The 17,232-nt window shown below is 45.1% G+C and overlaps 1 protein-coding gene across 9 annotated transcripts in view; it reads right to left on the reverse strand.

Moving 5' to 3' along the window:
- RBM6 (RNA binding motif protein 6) overlaps positions 1–17,232 on the reverse strand; it is a 127,198-nt gene that overhangs the window by 6,802 nt on the left and 103,164 nt on the right. For 8 of the 9 annotated variants that reach the window (XM_030939070.1, XM_010369412.2, XM_030939015.1 and 5 more), the window contains 10 exons: positions 14,180–14,455; positions 13,625–13,785; positions 12,753–12,850; positions 10,893–10,935; positions 10,670–10,751; positions 10,341–10,426; positions 9,795–9,941; positions 5,174–5,269; positions 3,189–3,449; positions 955–1,029 (listed from right to left, as the gene is read on the reverse strand). In XM_030939070.1, coding sequence (XP_030794930.1) covers positions 955–1,029; positions 3,189–3,449; positions 5,174–5,269; positions 9,795–9,941; positions 10,341–10,426; positions 10,670–10,751; positions 10,893–10,935; positions 12,753–12,850; positions 13,625–13,785; positions 14,180–14,455 — 1,325 coding nt within the window. The remainder of the gene's footprint in view (positions 1–954; positions 1,030–3,188; positions 3,450–5,173; positions 5,270–9,794; positions 9,942–10,340; positions 10,427–10,669; positions 10,752–10,892; positions 10,936–12,752; positions 12,851–13,624; positions 13,786–14,179; positions 14,456–17,232) is intronic. The other variant, XM_030939147.1, reaches the window with a different exon arrangement.

Below are 17,232 nucleotides of genomic sequence, written 5' to 3' on the forward strand. Positions count from 1 at the left end.
AAGGCGTGGACCCACCGCGCCCGGCCTACATTTGCCTAATTTTTATATTTTTTTGTAGACATAGGGTTTCGCCTTGTTGTCCAGGCTGGTTTCAAACTTGTGAGCTCAAGTGGTCCACCGGTCTCAGCCCCCCAAGTACTGGGATTACAGGTATGAGCCACCGTGCCTGACCCACAGGTGGGTGGGTTCTTAACCATCATGAGAGAGGCCAGTGAAGCCTATGACTGGGTAAGTCACCCTGTGTGGTTGAGGTAACAAGTCCATTTGACCCTGACACTAAGCTACTTCCTCCAGCTTAGCCTTTAATAGTAAAAGATGCTATTTCAGCAGCCCTATTCAACACTTGTTCATTAACTCAATTAATTTAAAAGCTGAGCAGGAAAGAGGAGTGCTATCTATCTGGAGACCCTAACGCCACCTTTTAAAAAGGTATCAACTTAGGCCGGGCGCGGTGGCTCAAGCCTGTAATCCCAGCACTTTGGGAGGCCGAGACGGGCGGATCACGAGGTCAGGAGATCGAGACCATCCTGGCTAATACGGTGAAACCCCGTCTCTACTAAAAAATACAAAAAAACAGCTGGGCGACGAGGTGGGCGCCTGTAGTCCCAGCTACTCGGGAGGCTGAGACAGGAGAATGGCGTCAACCCGGGAGGCGGAGCTTGCAGTGAGCTGAGAGCCGGCCACTGCACTCCAGCCTGGGCGGCAGAGCAAGACTCCGTCTCAAAAAAAAAAAAAAAAAAAAAAAAGTATCAACTTTATTGAAGTAGAAACTTACAAATAATAAAAAGCACCTATTTTGATTGTACTAATAATTTGGCAAATATATACACTATCTTTTGAAGTTGCTTTTGTTTTCCATCTTCTTATAAGGAGGGATCAGCATAGCCTATGAAGTCTATATCAGAAAGCAAAAAGAGCTGAGACTCAAGGGAGTAACAGATCACCAAAGTTTACCTCTCGTTCTCTCCTTTCCAGATAGGCTAGCTCCTGCTCAGACTGTTTTATCTTCCGGTGGATTTCCAGGTTTTGCTGAGAAGAGAGGCAATTCTATGAGTATAGGTCTAAGAAACAATGGTCCTAGAAATGTTTCTAGGCCTTTCCCAATAGTTGCTTTTGGATTGTAGCTCTTTTGATTGACCAGATTTACTAAATGATCACTGTACCCTGCAAGTAACAATCCCTAACTGGTCTTGTCATGCAGATTAGTTATGTGGTATGGCATAAGAGGGAATATCATTTTACTTATCTCCAAGATGTGGGAAACAAGTATCTCTTTATCTAAGTTGAAAATCATGGGAGAGAGGATGTGGGCATACCAGTGAAGAAAACTAAATTCCCACATACTCTGCCATACATACCATTCCCAGACATGAGTCATTCTTTAAGCCCCCAGAAAAACATGAAAAGGAGCCCCAGGACTCCAAGAGACTGCTCTGAGAGTTGAAAATCTCTCATGCATGGCTCTACTACACAAGCCCTCAGGCATATGCATGAAACTTAAGGAGTCCAAAGCAGCTCTTACACGAAGTGGTGGTTCTTTGTAGCAGACGACCCTAAGGAAAGGAAAAGTACTACAGCCTACTTTCCACTGTCCTATGACCAGTTCAGTTTGTGAATTCACCAGACCTGTGGCTCCTCTTTCCTAACGATTACTTTTTATCTCTTTAGTCATTTATTAGTATTTACACCAGATGGGTGAAATTTCAATATGTCACTCTGACGATTCACAATTTCGGGTCAAAGGGACTTGGGAGGTAGTCTGTTCCAGGGATTAGCAACGAGGAGCTTTTCAGAGTCCTATCTTTGCAAAGCCTCCACAGAGATGGGTGGGAAAAGTAGTGTACCCATTACCAAAACTAGAGCTTCTCAGTTTTTAGCTACGTAAAACTTTGAGCTCTGTGTTCAGATAAAGTCTAAATCTAGTCCCATCATCTGCTCTTGCAACGTCTACTAGAGAAGGGGTGTGAAACAAATTGCTCTGAGAATGTGAGTCCATTTAGGGACTTTATTTGCCCGTAATTTGGATCCTTGGTCAGTTCATATAAAAGGGAATACTGTAGGGGAATACCAATGTATGTCAGTTTAACATCCCAAGTATAGATGTTGTGCTGTGGCTCATAACAATATTCACTACATGAAGAAATGGCAGAATTTGACTCACCTATGGTGAAAACTATACACTGTCAGAGCTGGACAGAACCAGATGAAGTTACAAGGACCAAAGAAGAAAAGGGGCTTATCTGAGGTCCAACTGTAACGTTAATGACAGAGCTAAGATGAGAAACCCAGCAAGTAATGTCTTAATCTACAACCCTTTCTCTTCCTACCCATCCTCCATATTTGGCACCCTAGCCACAGACATAATGCTTGGCTTGGGGCTACATATGGAAGTTCTTTGAGTGTAGGCATAACCTTAATCCAGAGCAATTCATTCTTGAAATGGACTGTTTCAATGATAGGAACTGGGGCTGATACACGCTGAGGAAGGATTGTATTGCTGCTGCTTCTTTTTTTTCTTTTTTGAGATAGAGTCTTGGTCTGTCCCCCAGGCTGGAGTACAGTGGTGTGATCTCGGTTCACTGCACACTCTGCCTCCCAGGTTCAAGCGATTCTCCTGCCTCAGCCTCCCAAGTACTTGGGATTACAGGCATGCGCCACCACATCCAGGTAATTTTTGTATTTTTAGTAGAGACAGTTTCACCATGTTGGCCAGGCTGGTCTCAAACTCCTGATCTCAAGTGATCTATCTGCCTCGGCCTCCCAAAGTGCTGGGATTACAGGTGTAAGCCACTACGCCCGGCCTATATAATCTTCTTTATTCCCTATAATCCCCATCAATAATAAGAGTCAACAGTTGTTTTTTTTTTTTTTTTTTTAAGAGACAGAGTCTCGCTCTGTCACCCAGGCTGGGAGGGCAGTGGCACGATCTCGGCTCACTGCAACCTCTGCCTCCCAGGTTCTAGCAATTCTCCTGTCTCAGCCTCTCGAGTGGCTGGGACTATAGGCACACACTACCACGCCTGGCTAATTTTTTGTATTTTAGTACAAAGGGGGTTTCACCATGTTGCCCAGACTGGTCTTGTACTCCTGAGCTCAGGCAATACACCCGCCTCGGTCTCCCAAAGTGCTAGGATTACAGGCATGAGCCACCAAGCCTGGCCAAGAGTCATAGCTCCTTCCCCTAATACCTTGTGCAGGTCTGACAGCTGCTGGTGTTTGATCAGAACTTCTTTATTGGGAAACTGCCTTCTGCAGAGCAGACAAGCCAGTTTATTCCAGTCAGTGAGTTTGTCTTCTTCATTCTCCTTCTTGGGGAGCTCTTCACGCTTCTGGGGCTGTGCTATGCGGGGCTGTGGGGGAGGGGTCTGTTCTTCCTCTTCTTCCTCCTCATAGTCACTGTCTCCTCCATATTCACCCAAGAGCCCGATCAGTGGGTTTACCATTTTAGGCTGGAAGGAGAAGGCCAGTGATCAATACCAAATACAACCTATATTTCACAGTCCATTTTTTTTTTGATATTCTGATATGGGCATCTCATTTCTTTGTTCTCTCTCAGTTGGAATAATGAATTGGGTTCAAAATAAACTCACTAGCCATGCTGCTCATTTCCCAGATGGAAGCAACATGGCCAGAGCTTGGCTTTGCTCCTTGCTCACTGAGAATAAACAAGAGAAATTCCTTTAGAAGTGACTCTAGCAAAAGAATGTGGGGAGAAGGAAGAGAAAGGAGAATAAGCATAGAAAATAGTAAAAGGTTACAAATTACAAAGAGAAAGAGATAAATACCTCCAAATTACTGTAACTCATGGAGGGAAGAAAAGATGATGTTCATCAAGACTCTAGGCCGGGCGCGGTGGCTCAAGCCTGTAATCCCAGCACTTTGGGAGGCCGAGACGGGCGGATCACGAGGTCAGGAGATCGAGACCATCCTGGCTAATACGGTGAAACCCCGTCTCTACTAAAAAATACAAAAAACTAGCCGGGCGACGAGGCGGGCGCCTGTAGTCCCAGCTACTCGGGAGGCTGAGACAGGAGAATGGCGTGAACCCGGGAGGCGGAGCTTGCAGTGAGCTGAGAGCCGGCCACTGCACTCCAGCCTGGGCGGCAGAGCAAGACTCCGTCTCAAAAAAAAAAAAAAAAAAAAAAAAAAAAAAAAAAAAAAAAAAAAGACTCTAGCAAAGAGGATTTAGGAAGTAAACTAAAAGCAATTGCACTGATAGGCACTTGGGTAGACAGATCCGGCTCCTATGGTAAAGGCAAAGCATGGTTAAGATAGATGCTACAATGAGCTGAATTAATAATGTGGAGCAGGAAAAGAGTACCTTATAAAAACTGTTAAATAATGCATGGTCACTATTGTTATATACCTGCATTCAATCAGAATCACTGGTGATTAGATTGAGACTATTGCTTGAAGGCATCTAAAAAATTGGCACCAAGGCTGGGTGCAGTGGCTCAAGCCTGTAATCCCAGCACTATGGGAGGCCGAGACGGGCGGATCACGAGGTCAGGAGATCGAGACCATCCTGGCTAACACTGTGAAACCCCATCTCTACTAAAAAAATACAAAAAACTAGCCGGGAGTGGTGGCGGGCGCCTGTAGTCCCAGCTACTTGGGAGGCTGAGGCAGGAGAATGGTGTAAGCCCAGGAGGCGGAGCTTGCAGTGAGCTGAGATCCGGCCACTGCACTCCATCCAGCCTGGGCAACTGAGCAAGAGTCCGTCTCAAAAAAAAAAAAAAAAAGGGCACCAATATTAGCATCATTCACTCTGTCCACACAGAAACTATAAAAAATGAGCACGCATGCACTGCATATCTAAGTGACGCCAAAAGGCAGGAAAGATTGAGGCTGAAAAAATGGGTTTCCTTGGTGATTTAGAGAACTGACAAGAACAAGATGATAAAAAGGGCTAGGCATCTCGTCTGGTAAGAATGGCACAGGGTAGAGAGAAACAGGGCAGATAACTGCCTCTGGTTCTCCAGTAATACCCCCATTAGCAGATAGAAAACTTTATATCATGCTTGTACTCAAAAGAAATGGGAATCCTTATTCAGTAGACATAGTGAGGTAAAAAACCAACACCAGAGGAAGGCATCAGCCTTTGCACTTCCTTTCCCACTCAGAACCAGCCCCAGCCCCAGCCCTAGGTCCAGGAGATCAATGTTGGTCTTACTGGAGGGGGACTCTCTTCCTTCTTCACAGTAGGAGGCAGGGGCTTCTTAAAGACGTCTTCTGCAGGGGCCTTCCCTTCACTGGCATTTTCCTGAAACTGACCAAACCAGAGGTAACTCTCACATGATATTCACTCATAATAACTGATAAAGGCTGGGATGGGCACAGTGGCTCAAGCCTATAATCCCAGCACTCTGGGAGGCCAAGGCAGATGGATCACAAGGTCAGGAGATTGAGACCATCCTGGCTAATGCAGTGAAACCCCGTCTCTACTAAAAATACAAAAAATTAGCTGGGCATGGTGGCTGGTGCCTGTAATCCCAGCTACTCGGGAGGCTGAGGCAGGAGAATGAACCTGGGAGGCGGAGCTTGCAGTGAGCCGAGACTGTGCCACTGCACTCCAGCCTGGGCGACAGAGCGAGACTCCCTCTCAAAAAAAAAAAAAAAAAAAAAAACTGATAAGGGCCGGATACAGTGGCTCACACCTGTAATCCCAGCACTTTGGGAGGCCAAGGTGGGTGGATCACTGAGGTCAGGAGTTCGAGATCAGCCTGGCCAACATAGTGAAACCTAGTCTCTACTAAAAATACAAAAATTACCTGGGTGTGGTGGCACACACCTATAATCCCAGCTATTCAGGAGGCTGAGGCAGAGGAATCGCTTGAACCCGGGAGGTGGAGGTTACAGTGAGCCAATATAGTGGCATTACACTCCAGCCTGGGTAACAAGAGCAAAACTCCGTCTCAGAAAAAAAAACAAAAAAACAAAAAAACAAAAAACTAAAAACTGATTAAGACTGGGTGTGGTGGCTCATACCTGTAATCCCAGCACTTTGGGAGGCCAGGGTGGGTGGATTACCTAAAGTCAGGAGTTCGAGACTGGACTGGCCAACAACAGTGAAACCCCGTCTCTACTAAAAATACAAAATTAGCCAGGCGTGGTGGCGGGTGCCTGTCATCCCAGCTATTGAGGAGGTTGAGGCAAGAAAATTGCTTGAACCCAAGAGGCAGAGGTTGCAGTGAGCCAAGATGGCGCCACTGCACTCCAGCCTGGGCAACAGAGTGAGACTTTGTCTCAAAAAAAACAAAAACAGAACTGATTAAGAGTTAACCCTGTTGAAATTAGGCTGACTTTCCAAACCTCCTAATTCAACCTTACGGAAATATCGGTAACACTGCTATAGTGAATTTGAAATAAAGACATCAGTAGGTGCAGTGGCTCATGTCCATAATCCCAGCACTTTGGGAGGCTAAGGTGGGCGGATCACTTGAGGTCAGGAGTTCAAGGGGAGCCTGGCCAACATGGTGAAACGCTGTTTCTAGTAAATATACAAAAATTAGCTGGGCGTGGTGGTGTTGGCCTGTAATCCCAGCTACTTGGGAGGCTGAGGCAGGAGAACTGCTGGAACCTGGGAGGCGGAGGTTGCAGTGAGCCGAAATCATGCCACTCCTTTCCAGCCTGGGTGACAGAGAGAGACTCTGGCTCAAAAAATTAAAATGAAATGAAATGAAATGAAATAAAATAAAATAAAACATTAGTATGTATTGCATGATTACTGTATGTCAGATCAGATGAAGCATGTATATATAAACACTGTCTTCTTCAGACTTTACTACGATCCTATGTAAGCTTTAATATCTTAATTTTACAAATGATTAAGAATACAGTTTGAAAGAGGCTGAAGCAGAGTCCAAATATTAAACCAGTATGACTCTAAATTCTTTTTTTTTTTGAGACAGAGTCTCGGTCTGTCGCCCATGCTGGAGTGCAGTGGCGCGATCTCGGCTCACTGCAAGCTCCGCCTCCAGGGTTCATGCCATTCTCCGGCCTCAGCCTCCCGAGTAGCCCGCCACCACGCACGGCTAAATTTTTGTATTTTTAGTAGAGACGGGGTTTCACCATTCACAGGATGGTCTCGATCTCCTGACCTCGTGATCCACCCACCTTGGCCTCCCAAAGTGCTGAGATTACAGGCGTGAGCCACTGCGCCTGGCTTGACTCTAAGTTCCCCCCTTTTTTTTTTTTTGAGACGGAGTCTTGCTCTGTCGCCCAGGCTAGAGTGCAGTGGCCAGATCTCAGCTCACTACAAGCCCCACCTCCCGGGTTCAGGCTATTCTCCTGCCTCAGCCTCCTGAGTAGCTGGGACTGCAGGCGCCTGCCACCTCGCCCAGCTAGTTTTTTGTATTTTTAGTAGAGACGGGGTTTCACCGTGTTAGCCAGGATGGTCTCGATCTCCTGACCACGTGATCCGCCCATCTCGGCCTCCCAAAGTGCTGGGATTACAGGCTTGAGCCACCACGCCCGGCCGTGTGTGTTTAAGAACTTAGAGTTGGCCGGGCCGTGTGTGTTTAAGAGTTAACTTAGAGTTGGCCCGGCTGTGTGTTTAAGAACTTAGAGTTGGCCGGGCGCGGTGGCTCAAACCTGTAATCCCAGCACTTTGGGAGGCCGAGACGGGTAGATCACGAGGTCAGGAGATTGAGACCATCCTGGCTAACACGGAGAAACCCCGTCTCTACTAAAAAAAATACAAAAAACTAGCCAGGCGTGGTGGCGGGCGCCTGCAGTCGCAGCTACTCGGGAGGCTGAGGCAGGAGAATGGCATAAACCCGGGAGGCGGAGCTTGCAGTGAGCCGAGATTCGGCCACTGCACTCCGGCCTGGGCAATAGAGTGAGACTCCGTCTCAAAACACACACACACACACACACACACACACACACACGTACTCTCTCTCCTCTTTTCTGTATCTCTGAACAACTAACAGTGTTAGAAGGGGAAAAAAAAGGCCGGGCGCGGTGGCTCATGCCTGTAATCCCAACACTTTGGTAGGCTGAGGCGGGCAGATCACGAGGTCAGGAGTCTAAGACCAGCCTGACCAACGTGGTGAAACCCCATCTCTACTAAAAATACAAAAATTAGCTGGGCGTGGTGGCAGCGCCTGATATCCCAGCTACTCAGGAGGCTGAGGCAGGAGAATCCCTTGAGCCCAGGAGGCGGAGGTTGCAGTGAGCCGAGATTGCGCCATTGCACTCCAGCCTGGGTGACAGAGCGACTCCGTCTCAAAAAAAAAAAAAAAAAAAAGGGCGGGAAGAAGATGCTATGAATTGAACCACAAGCTAATTCATCCATTTTCACCAATGCATAACTGATATCAAGGTAGGTGTGATCTCAGCTCACTGCAACCTCTGCCTCTCAGGTTCAAGAGATTCTCCTGCCTCAGCCTCCTGAGTAGCTGGGACTACAGGCTTGTGCCACCACATCCAGCTAATTTTTGTCTTTTTAGTAGATGGGTGTTTCACCAAATTGGCCAGACTGGTCTCGAACTGCTGACCTAAAGTAATCTGCCTGCCTTGGCCTCTCAAAGTGCTGGGATTACAGGTGTGAGCCACTGTGCCCTGCCTAATAATTTGATTTTGTAATAGATGTAAAAATGTTCATCATCTCTGATTCTGAAAATGTGCCTTAGTGAGTAATTTAAAAGAAGAAACAAAATGCTAAATGTTATATATTATGACAGTATAAGATTAGAAAGAGGCAAACAAGGTGGGTCTTGCCTGTAACTGAAGTACTTTGGGAGACTGAGGCAGGAAGCTTACTTGAGAAGCTCAAGACCAGCCTGGTCAATCTAGCAAGATCCTGTCTCTACAAAAAAGCAAAAATTAGCTGGTCATGGTGGCTCATGCCTGCAGTCCCTGTTACTTGGGAGGCTGAGGTGGGAGGATCCCTAAAGCCCAGGGGTTTGACGTTGCAGTGAGCCATGATCATGCCACTGCACTCCAACCTGGGAGACAGAGGAAGATCTTGTCTCAGAAAAAAAAAAAAAAAAGAAGGAAAAAGAAAAGATTAGAAAGAGAAGACAAATAATGTAGGAGAGATGAAGAAAATGAAGGTATAGTTATACCGTTAATTTTTTACCATGTAGGCATTAAAAATAATAGAGTATACTTACGATAAAAAGTGATTAAACAGTATCTCCTGCTATAATTACAACTACAGAAATGTGTATAAAGTCAAACACTAAAAAAAGAATATAGAAAAGTGAAAATGTGTGGAGCTGAGGTGGTGGGATTTGAGCTGGGACACTTTGTTCTACCATCCAGTTTTCCCATTTGTAAAAGAGACAGAGTTGGGATGTAAGAGGTGAGGGAACTGCCTACACCAAGTAATTTTTACCTGCCTACACCAGGAAAAATACTCATTAACAGAGTTTTGTTTTTGTTTTTTTTTGAGACGGAGTCTTGCTCTGTTGCCAGGCTGGAGTGTAGTGGCACGATCTTGGCTCACTGCAACCTCCACCTCCAGGGTTCAAGCAATTCTCCTGCCTCAGCCTCCCGAGTAGGGGGGACTATAGGCGTGTACCACCACACCTAGCTAAGTTTTGTATTTTTAGTAGAGACAGGGTCTCATCATGTTGGCCAGGATGGTTTCAATCTCCTGACCTCGTGATGTGCCTGCCTCGGCCTCCCAAAGTGCTGGGATTACAGGCGTGAGCCACCACGCCCGCCCGGCTGACAAAGTAGTTTTGAGGTTACTTTACACTTGCAAACATAGATATCCTCTGTTCATATCTCCAACATTTTAATAACTATGTGGCAAAAGATAGTAGATTAACAATTTCTCTTACCCTCATTACTCCTCTGTCTTTTTTCTCTTTGCCATCTCTTTTAGACATTTCCTTCTTGCTACTTGACTTTCCTTGACTGGTGGGTTTTTTTTCCTTGATCTCTTCTTCCTCAAGTAATCCAGGATCCTGGGGCACATAGACTTCTTGCTGCGATACAGTTAGAAACAAGGAAGTCTACAGAATGTTTCAGTTTCCCAGCAATTCCAGGTCTAAGGCACACAGTTCCCTTCTAGGGGAAGAAACAACTCTTTTATTTACAAGCCTAAGAAGAATCCACATCAATCTAAAAACCCATTCCAGGGGCCAGGACACATTCAGACCATCCACTGTACACTTTTTCAAGAGCAATACTGTTCTTACCTGTATTGCCACAAGGCACTGATTTTCCATATAGGCAACAGTTCTGTTTCCATAGATCTAAACTTTTCCACTTTTCATGCAGTGAGCATCCAGAGAATCCAGGGAATAAAATCCTCAAGTAGCAAATTATGGGAGCTTTTCTCAAAAGCATCATTGACAGGGTAAAAAAAAAAGTCCCAAACTCACCTGGGTATTGGGGTCATAATAAGTTCCTGCCAAGGGGTCATAATAGTAGCCAGTAGCAGAATCATATATGTAGCAGTCAGATGATGCTAAAGGTAACAAGATCAGAGCCAATGTTAGTCTCTGTCCAATGAAGCCCTTACTGGAGACTCATCAACAACAACCCAAGAATTAGGGTGACCAACACAAATAGGTGCATCTACAGATGCCTCTCTCTGGATGAGCACCCTCAGTCAACAGTGTATCTTGCCAACTGTGATCACACAGATGTCAAGTAATGAGTAGCAAGTCAAGCAAAAAAGAGCGACAGAAATAAAACAAAGGTTACTTACACTGTTGTCCTTGTCGATTTGTATCTGAAGACCAGTCTGAATTTCTGCCACCTCCCCTCCTATCTCGGAAATATTTTTTACCCTATCACAGAAAGGCAAGTTAAAATTACAGAACTATCCAATGGTCATTCACCTTAACAGTCACCCACTAAAGAAAATTCAAGGTAACTCTTACAGTCAACTGAGGATTTTAATAGAGCACTCCCCATCTTCTACAGCCTACCTGATAGTAATGCATGTGGTCAGAATGGTCCCCAGTATCATTTCTGCAACAGATAACATGACAACTCTTAAGTCTGCTACCAAATGGCACTTGACGAGTACTTTTTTTTTTTTTTTTTTTTGAGACGGAGTCTCGCTCTGTCGCCCGGCCTGGAGTGCAGTGGCCGGATCTCAGCTCACTGCAAACTCCGCCTCCCGGGTTCACGCCATTCTCCTGCCTCAGCCTCCGGAGTAGCTGGGACTACAGGCGCCCGCCACCTCGCCCAGCTAGTTTTTTGTATTTTTTAGTAGAGACACAGTGTTAGCCAGGATGGTCTCGATCTCCTGACCTCGTGATCCGCCCGTCTCGGCCTCCCAAAGTGCTGGGATTACAGGCTTGAGCCACCACGCCCGGCCATCTTGACGAGTACTTAGTCCTACAGTTCCTATTGAGAAATTCTCTGTTCCCCGTTTTGCAGGGAAAGGAACCAACCTAGACAACAAGCAGGTTGGGTGGTCCAGACACTCCTGAAAGAATGAGTAGTAAGACTGTTTTTTTTTTTTTTTTTTTTTTGAGACGGAGTCTGGCTCTGTCGCCCAGGCTGGAGTGCAGTGGCCGGCTCTCAGCTCACTGCAAGCTCCGCCTCCCAGGTTCACGCCATTCTCCTGCCTCCGCCTCCCAAGTAGCTGAGACTACAGGCGCCCGCCTCGTCGCCCGGCTAGTTTTTTGTATTCTTTAGTAGAGACGGGGTTTCACCGTATTAGCCAGGATGGTCTCGATCTCCTGACCTTGTGATCCGCCCGTCTCGGCCTCCCAAAGTGCTAGGATTACAGGCTTGAGCCACCGCGCCCGGCCAAGACTGTTTTTTTTTTAAGACAGAGTCTTGCTCTGTCGCCCAGGCTGGAGTGCAGTTGCACTATCTCGGCTCACTGCAAGCCCTGCCTCCCGAGTTCACGCCATTCTCCTGCCTCAGCCTCCCGAGTAGCTGGGACTACAGGCGCCCGCCACCACGCCCAGCTAATTTTTTTTTTTTTGGTATTTTTAGTAGAGACGGGGTTTCACCATGTTAGCCAGGATGATCTCAATCTCCTGACCTCGTGATCCACCCGCCTCCGCCTCCCGAAGTGCTGGAATTACAGGAGTGAGCCACCGCGCCTGGCCAATGAGCAGTAAGACTCTTACAAAGCCAAGTGGTGGAGCAAAACAGCCATTAAGTGGAAGGTGCAAGAGCAAGATATGCCCCATATTTGTAAGCCTGTTTCTCTGACATGGCCATTTCCAAGTTACCACTCCTGGGTCAAGATGAGTGAAGGAGTAAAGAGAAATTAGATTTCCCAGTCCTATGGAAATATGCACAAGGTCAGGGGAAGGAAAAGTCAGGACAGCATTTTCCTAGGATCGCAAGGGGCAAGAATGTATTGAGATTTGTCTGCACATCCAAAACTGTACCATCATTTTTTTGTTAAGAGATTGGGTCTTGCTGTGCTGCCCAGGGTGGAGTACAGTGGTTATTCACAGGCATCATCATTGCACACTATGGCCTAGAACTCCTGGGCTCACATAACCCGCCCCCCATCCTCGTCTCAGCCTCCTTAGTAGCTGGGAATACCGGTATGTGCTACCATGCCAGGCCATTTGGGATCCAAAGATACCAGACAGTCAAAAGGGAAAGGACAAAAGTACCTAATATTATTCAAGAAAGAAAACAATTTGAAAGTCAGGACAAGTCAGGCTTCAGAAAGAAACTGTAATAAACACCTGTCTGAAGCAGTCCATGTGAGGAGGACATCATGCTTTACTGTCTTTCCAGCTAGGAAAAGGAGTTTCCTCCCAAAAACACAAGTGGGGGCAGCACAAGAGATCCTCATCCTTCTGCCTTACCTTCGTTTTCCAGTGGCCAGGTTTACAGCTACCATCTTCCCATCAATGCTAAATGGTGGATCAAGGTTCTGTAAGATCTTCACCACACGAAGAGCTTCCTATAGAACCAGACACACTTGAACCCAGAGACAGAAAAAGCCAGAACTCAAAGACAGAAAAATTCTCCTTTGAAAGAGAAGTGAACATGGATTTTCCTTCTCAGAGGATAAATTTACTACATTATATTCATCAAAATTTTACCAGTAAGAACATACTGGCAGAAACAGGCAACTTTTAATGAACGACTGATTGAAATAGGAATCAGAATAGATGTCAGTTCTGGCGTAAAGTTCAGAAATTCAAATCCTCTTCTTTTAGGGTGCAACTATCATGAATCAGATTTCACTTTACAAAGTCCCTTGTGACTTTTGGGCATGAAAAATCTAAGAAATACCAATGACTTTCATTATCTTCACCTTACTTCCATAGAAAAAAGCCCTGCAACTAAAAATTTAAGCCACAGGAATCTATAAATACTTTGAGGTAAAAGAGGAAATGTTTTATCATCAAATATAAAACCATCTGTGGCTGGATAAAATAAATCAGAAAGTTCACTAAAATCATGAAGGATTCAGTACTCAGATTCTTCACAAGCGAGTAAGTTGGAAACAGTAAATGACACAAGAAAAAAATGAACCTGGAAAACCACACGGGATCCTAACTTTTGAGGGCAGTCACCTCACCTAAATGAACAATAAACCCAAAGGAGAGAGCAAGAGGGATTATATCAGGTAGCACACAAGAATCTTCAAATGATCAAGAAGTCCCTCAAACCTTCTTGAAGGTTCTTTAGCCATCTGTCCCTAGGCCAATCCAACGTGGAGGAAACTCACCGCATGGGAGTCGAGGTCAATAAAGCCATAGGTATGTCCCATAGGGCCTGTTCTGTTCTTGATGATACGGACATTGGCAGTAGTAAGGCGGACATAGGGCTCCAGCACTTCCACTATCACCTCAGGTGGTGTGGAACGATAGATACGCTTTAGCATGATGGCTGAACCAACCATAAATAGGAGAAGAGCAATAAAAGGAAGAGAAAGATAAATTTTTGAAGTCCCAAGAGTCTGTCATTTTTTACTATAGATGCTACTAGCAAGGCTGGTTTTGTAAAGAAATGCTAAACAAATAAATACTGTATACTTTTCTTCACCAATACTTAGAAATCTAAAATCATGGCTTAGTGCATTCATATAGCAATTTACTATTTGAAGGGCATAGATTCCTTTAAGGAGTACAGTAAGGTCCACAGAAAGCAATGGCCTCTGTCATCAGGCCATGCACAGATCTCTTAGGGTACTGGAAAGCAGATAGCTCCTGGACATAACATTGGCCATCTATGCTCCATTGTGATGATCACAGTCTGGTATGTGCCCTGACAAACCACTTACTTTTGCTCTCTCCGTCCTGGCGTGTCTCTCCAGACCATGACTCCTTCTCTCGGTCTCTTCGGAAAGCTGGCCCTTCCCTTCGAGAAGGAGGCAGATACCTTTCTGCTTCTCTCTTTTGATATCCTAAGCGTGACTCTTGTCCTTCTTCCCTCTTCCTGGGTTCAGGTTCCTTATCAGTTGCTCTTAGGGGCTGGTTGGGCTGTTTTTCCAATGGTGCTGGTATGGATGTTTTCTGAGGCTGAGGGTAGGTTACTAATTCTTGCTTGGCCTCTGTCACTAGCAGAACAGAAAGAATGAATCTGTAGAAGGCTTTATCAAAAAAAAAAAAAAAAAAAGAAAAAAAAGAAAAACACCACTACTGTAATTTCTCCTTATCTGCCAGCAAATACTCATACTGGAATGCCTTTTCTTTGATACGGAGTTTTGCTCTTGTTGCCCAGACTGAAGTGCAACGGCATGATCTTGGTCACTGCAACCTCTGCTTCCTGGGTTCAAGCGATTCTCTTGCCTCAGCCTCCCGAGTAGCTGGAATTATAGGTGTCCACCACCATGCCTGGGTACTTTTTTGTATTTTTAGTAGAGACGAAGTTTCACCATGTTGGCCAGGCTGGTCTCGAACTCCTGGCTTCAGGTGATCCACTTGCCTCAGCCTCCCATAGTGCTGGGATTACAGGTGTGAGCCAACATGCCTGGCCTGGAATGCTTTTAATATTGTCTCAGAAATGTCTAATAAAAGGTCCTCTGACAGTTCCTGACAAAATATTTTAAGTGAAGCTAAGACAGGACATGAAATAGTTCACAGAAGAAACCATCCAAGCATTTAAAAAATGTAATCTTATGAAATCTCTGTATCACTTACCCAACATTTAAATATAACAAATCTTTCATGACACCTTGAACCTGACTATTATAATCAATGATAACAACAGATCTGGGGACAAAATTACCGAAGATATGGCCTTTACTTAAGGTTTAGTAGAAACACATATCCCAAACACACTTCTAGAAGCCTTGCTTCTTCCAGTGTTACAGTGCTCAAACAACTACTCAAATCCTGTAAGACCACAGGCCCTTCTCCAGTGAAGCTAGGAACAGACCTTATCTGCACTTAGCTTATTTACACGCAAATAAGCATAATGGGCAGATGTCCTTCAAAATATAAATGCCTTACTTCAAATGTCCTACTACAGCAGGATAATTTGTCTTTATAGTTTGTTTTATAATTAGGGGCACATTTTTGTAATTCATTCATTCTTGGATGGTTCACTGGAAGTCATGCGGCTCAAAACGAGGTATTACATGAGAGCAATATAGAGATTACATAATAGCAGTGACAGGTTTCCAGATTAAAGCTGTCTCATCTTAGTGGTATGGTGCCCAAAGGTTTACATAAACTATCTATTCATTTGTTAGAATAGCTATGAAAAAAAAATCTTTCTTGTGGGGGGTAAAAAAACACAACTTTGCCTAACCTGAAGTGACCCAACAAGCAAAAATCTCAGTTGTTCATCCCCCTTCCCACATTTTGGTTTGGTCTCTAGAACATACAGAGCATTCCCCTAAAGATTTTCAGAACACCTGTCTTTCAGTCTTCACCAGAGTAAAATCTCCACAAGAGGCCAAAAGCCCACGGAAGAAACTCCTTGTAAGCACATTAAATTCTAACCTTGGAACAAATAGAAGGCTACCTGAATCCCTGCACTGAACTATATTTTATGGTCATGCTGTGGCTTTCCTTAAGGGATGACTACAGGACTGTTGTTACAGATCCATGTGTCTGACTCTTCGAAGTTGCCTACCTAAAATTTCTCTAAAGAAATTTATATTAAAGATAAGTGCTTGAGAAGCTGATAGTTTTATTCCTCAAAATAATAAAATGTTCCCCACATCCTGATTATTTTCTCTTATTTATATTTTTACTGTTATTTTAACAAATGTTTTTCTCTTGAAAATCCTGAAATGCTTACAGAGTATAAAAGAGAAAACGAGAGAGCAAATGATTCCCAGTAACTTCAAAGAAGTGAGAGTGGGAAAAGGTTTGCCACATAGACTGATGTCATACTCTTTTTCAACCTAACATCCTTAATCCTTAAATTTAAATCCTTAATCCTTAAATTTAATCCTTAAACCTTAAATCCAAATAACAATATACTGACCTCTGCTCAGCTGACCACTTAGCCACTTTAGACTAGGAGCCCATGACCTTATCTCTTTCCTCTAGTGAAAACAAGATCTGAAATCATTTACTAACAGGTCACGCTAAGTTGGGCATCAAACTGCAAATTTTTTTTTTCTCACTCTGTTGCCTAGGCTGGAGTGCAGTGGCGAGATCTCAGCTCACTGCAACCTCTGACTCCTGGGTTCAAGTGATTCTCGTGCCTCAGTCTCCCAAGTGGCTGGGATTCCAAGCATGTGCCACCACACCTGTGGCTAATTTTTGTAATTTTAGTAGAGACAGGGTTTCGGCATGTTTGCCTCAGCCTCCCAAAGTGCTGGGATTACAGGCGTGAGCCACCGCGTCCGGCCCAAAACTTTCAAAAGGCTGGGCATGGTGGCTCATGCCTGTAATCCCAGCACTTTGGGAGGCCAAGGCAGGTGGATCATCTGACGTCAGGAGTTCAGGACCAGCCTGACCAACATGCCAAAACCTCGTCTCTACTAAAATTACAAAAATTAGCCACAGGTGTGGTGACACATGCTTGGAATCCCAGCCACTTGGGAGGCTGGGGCACGAGAATCACTTGAACCTGGGAGGCGAAGCTTGCAGTGAACCGAGATGGCGTCATTGCACTCCAGCCTGGGCCACAGTGAGACTGTCTCAAAAAAAAAAAAAAAGGTTTGCAGGCCGTGCACCGTTACTCACACCTGTATTCCCAGCACCTTTGGGAGGCAAAGGTGGTTGGGTCACAAGGTCAGGAGTTCGAGGCCAGCCTGACCAACATGGTGAAACCCCGTCTCTACTAAAAATACAAAAAAATTAGCTGGGCTACAGGGCGCAGTGGCACGTGCCTGTAATCCCAGCTACTCAGGAGGCTGAGGCAGGGGAATCGCTT

The sequence above is a fragment of the Rhinopithecus roxellana genome, chromosome 1, assembly GCF_007565055.1.
Source record: "Rhinopithecus roxellana isolate Shanxi Qingling chromosome 1, ASM756505v1, whole genome shotgun sequence".
Classification (NCBI taxonomy): domain Eukaryota; kingdom Metazoa; phylum Chordata; class Mammalia; order Primates; family Cercopithecidae; genus Rhinopithecus; species Rhinopithecus roxellana.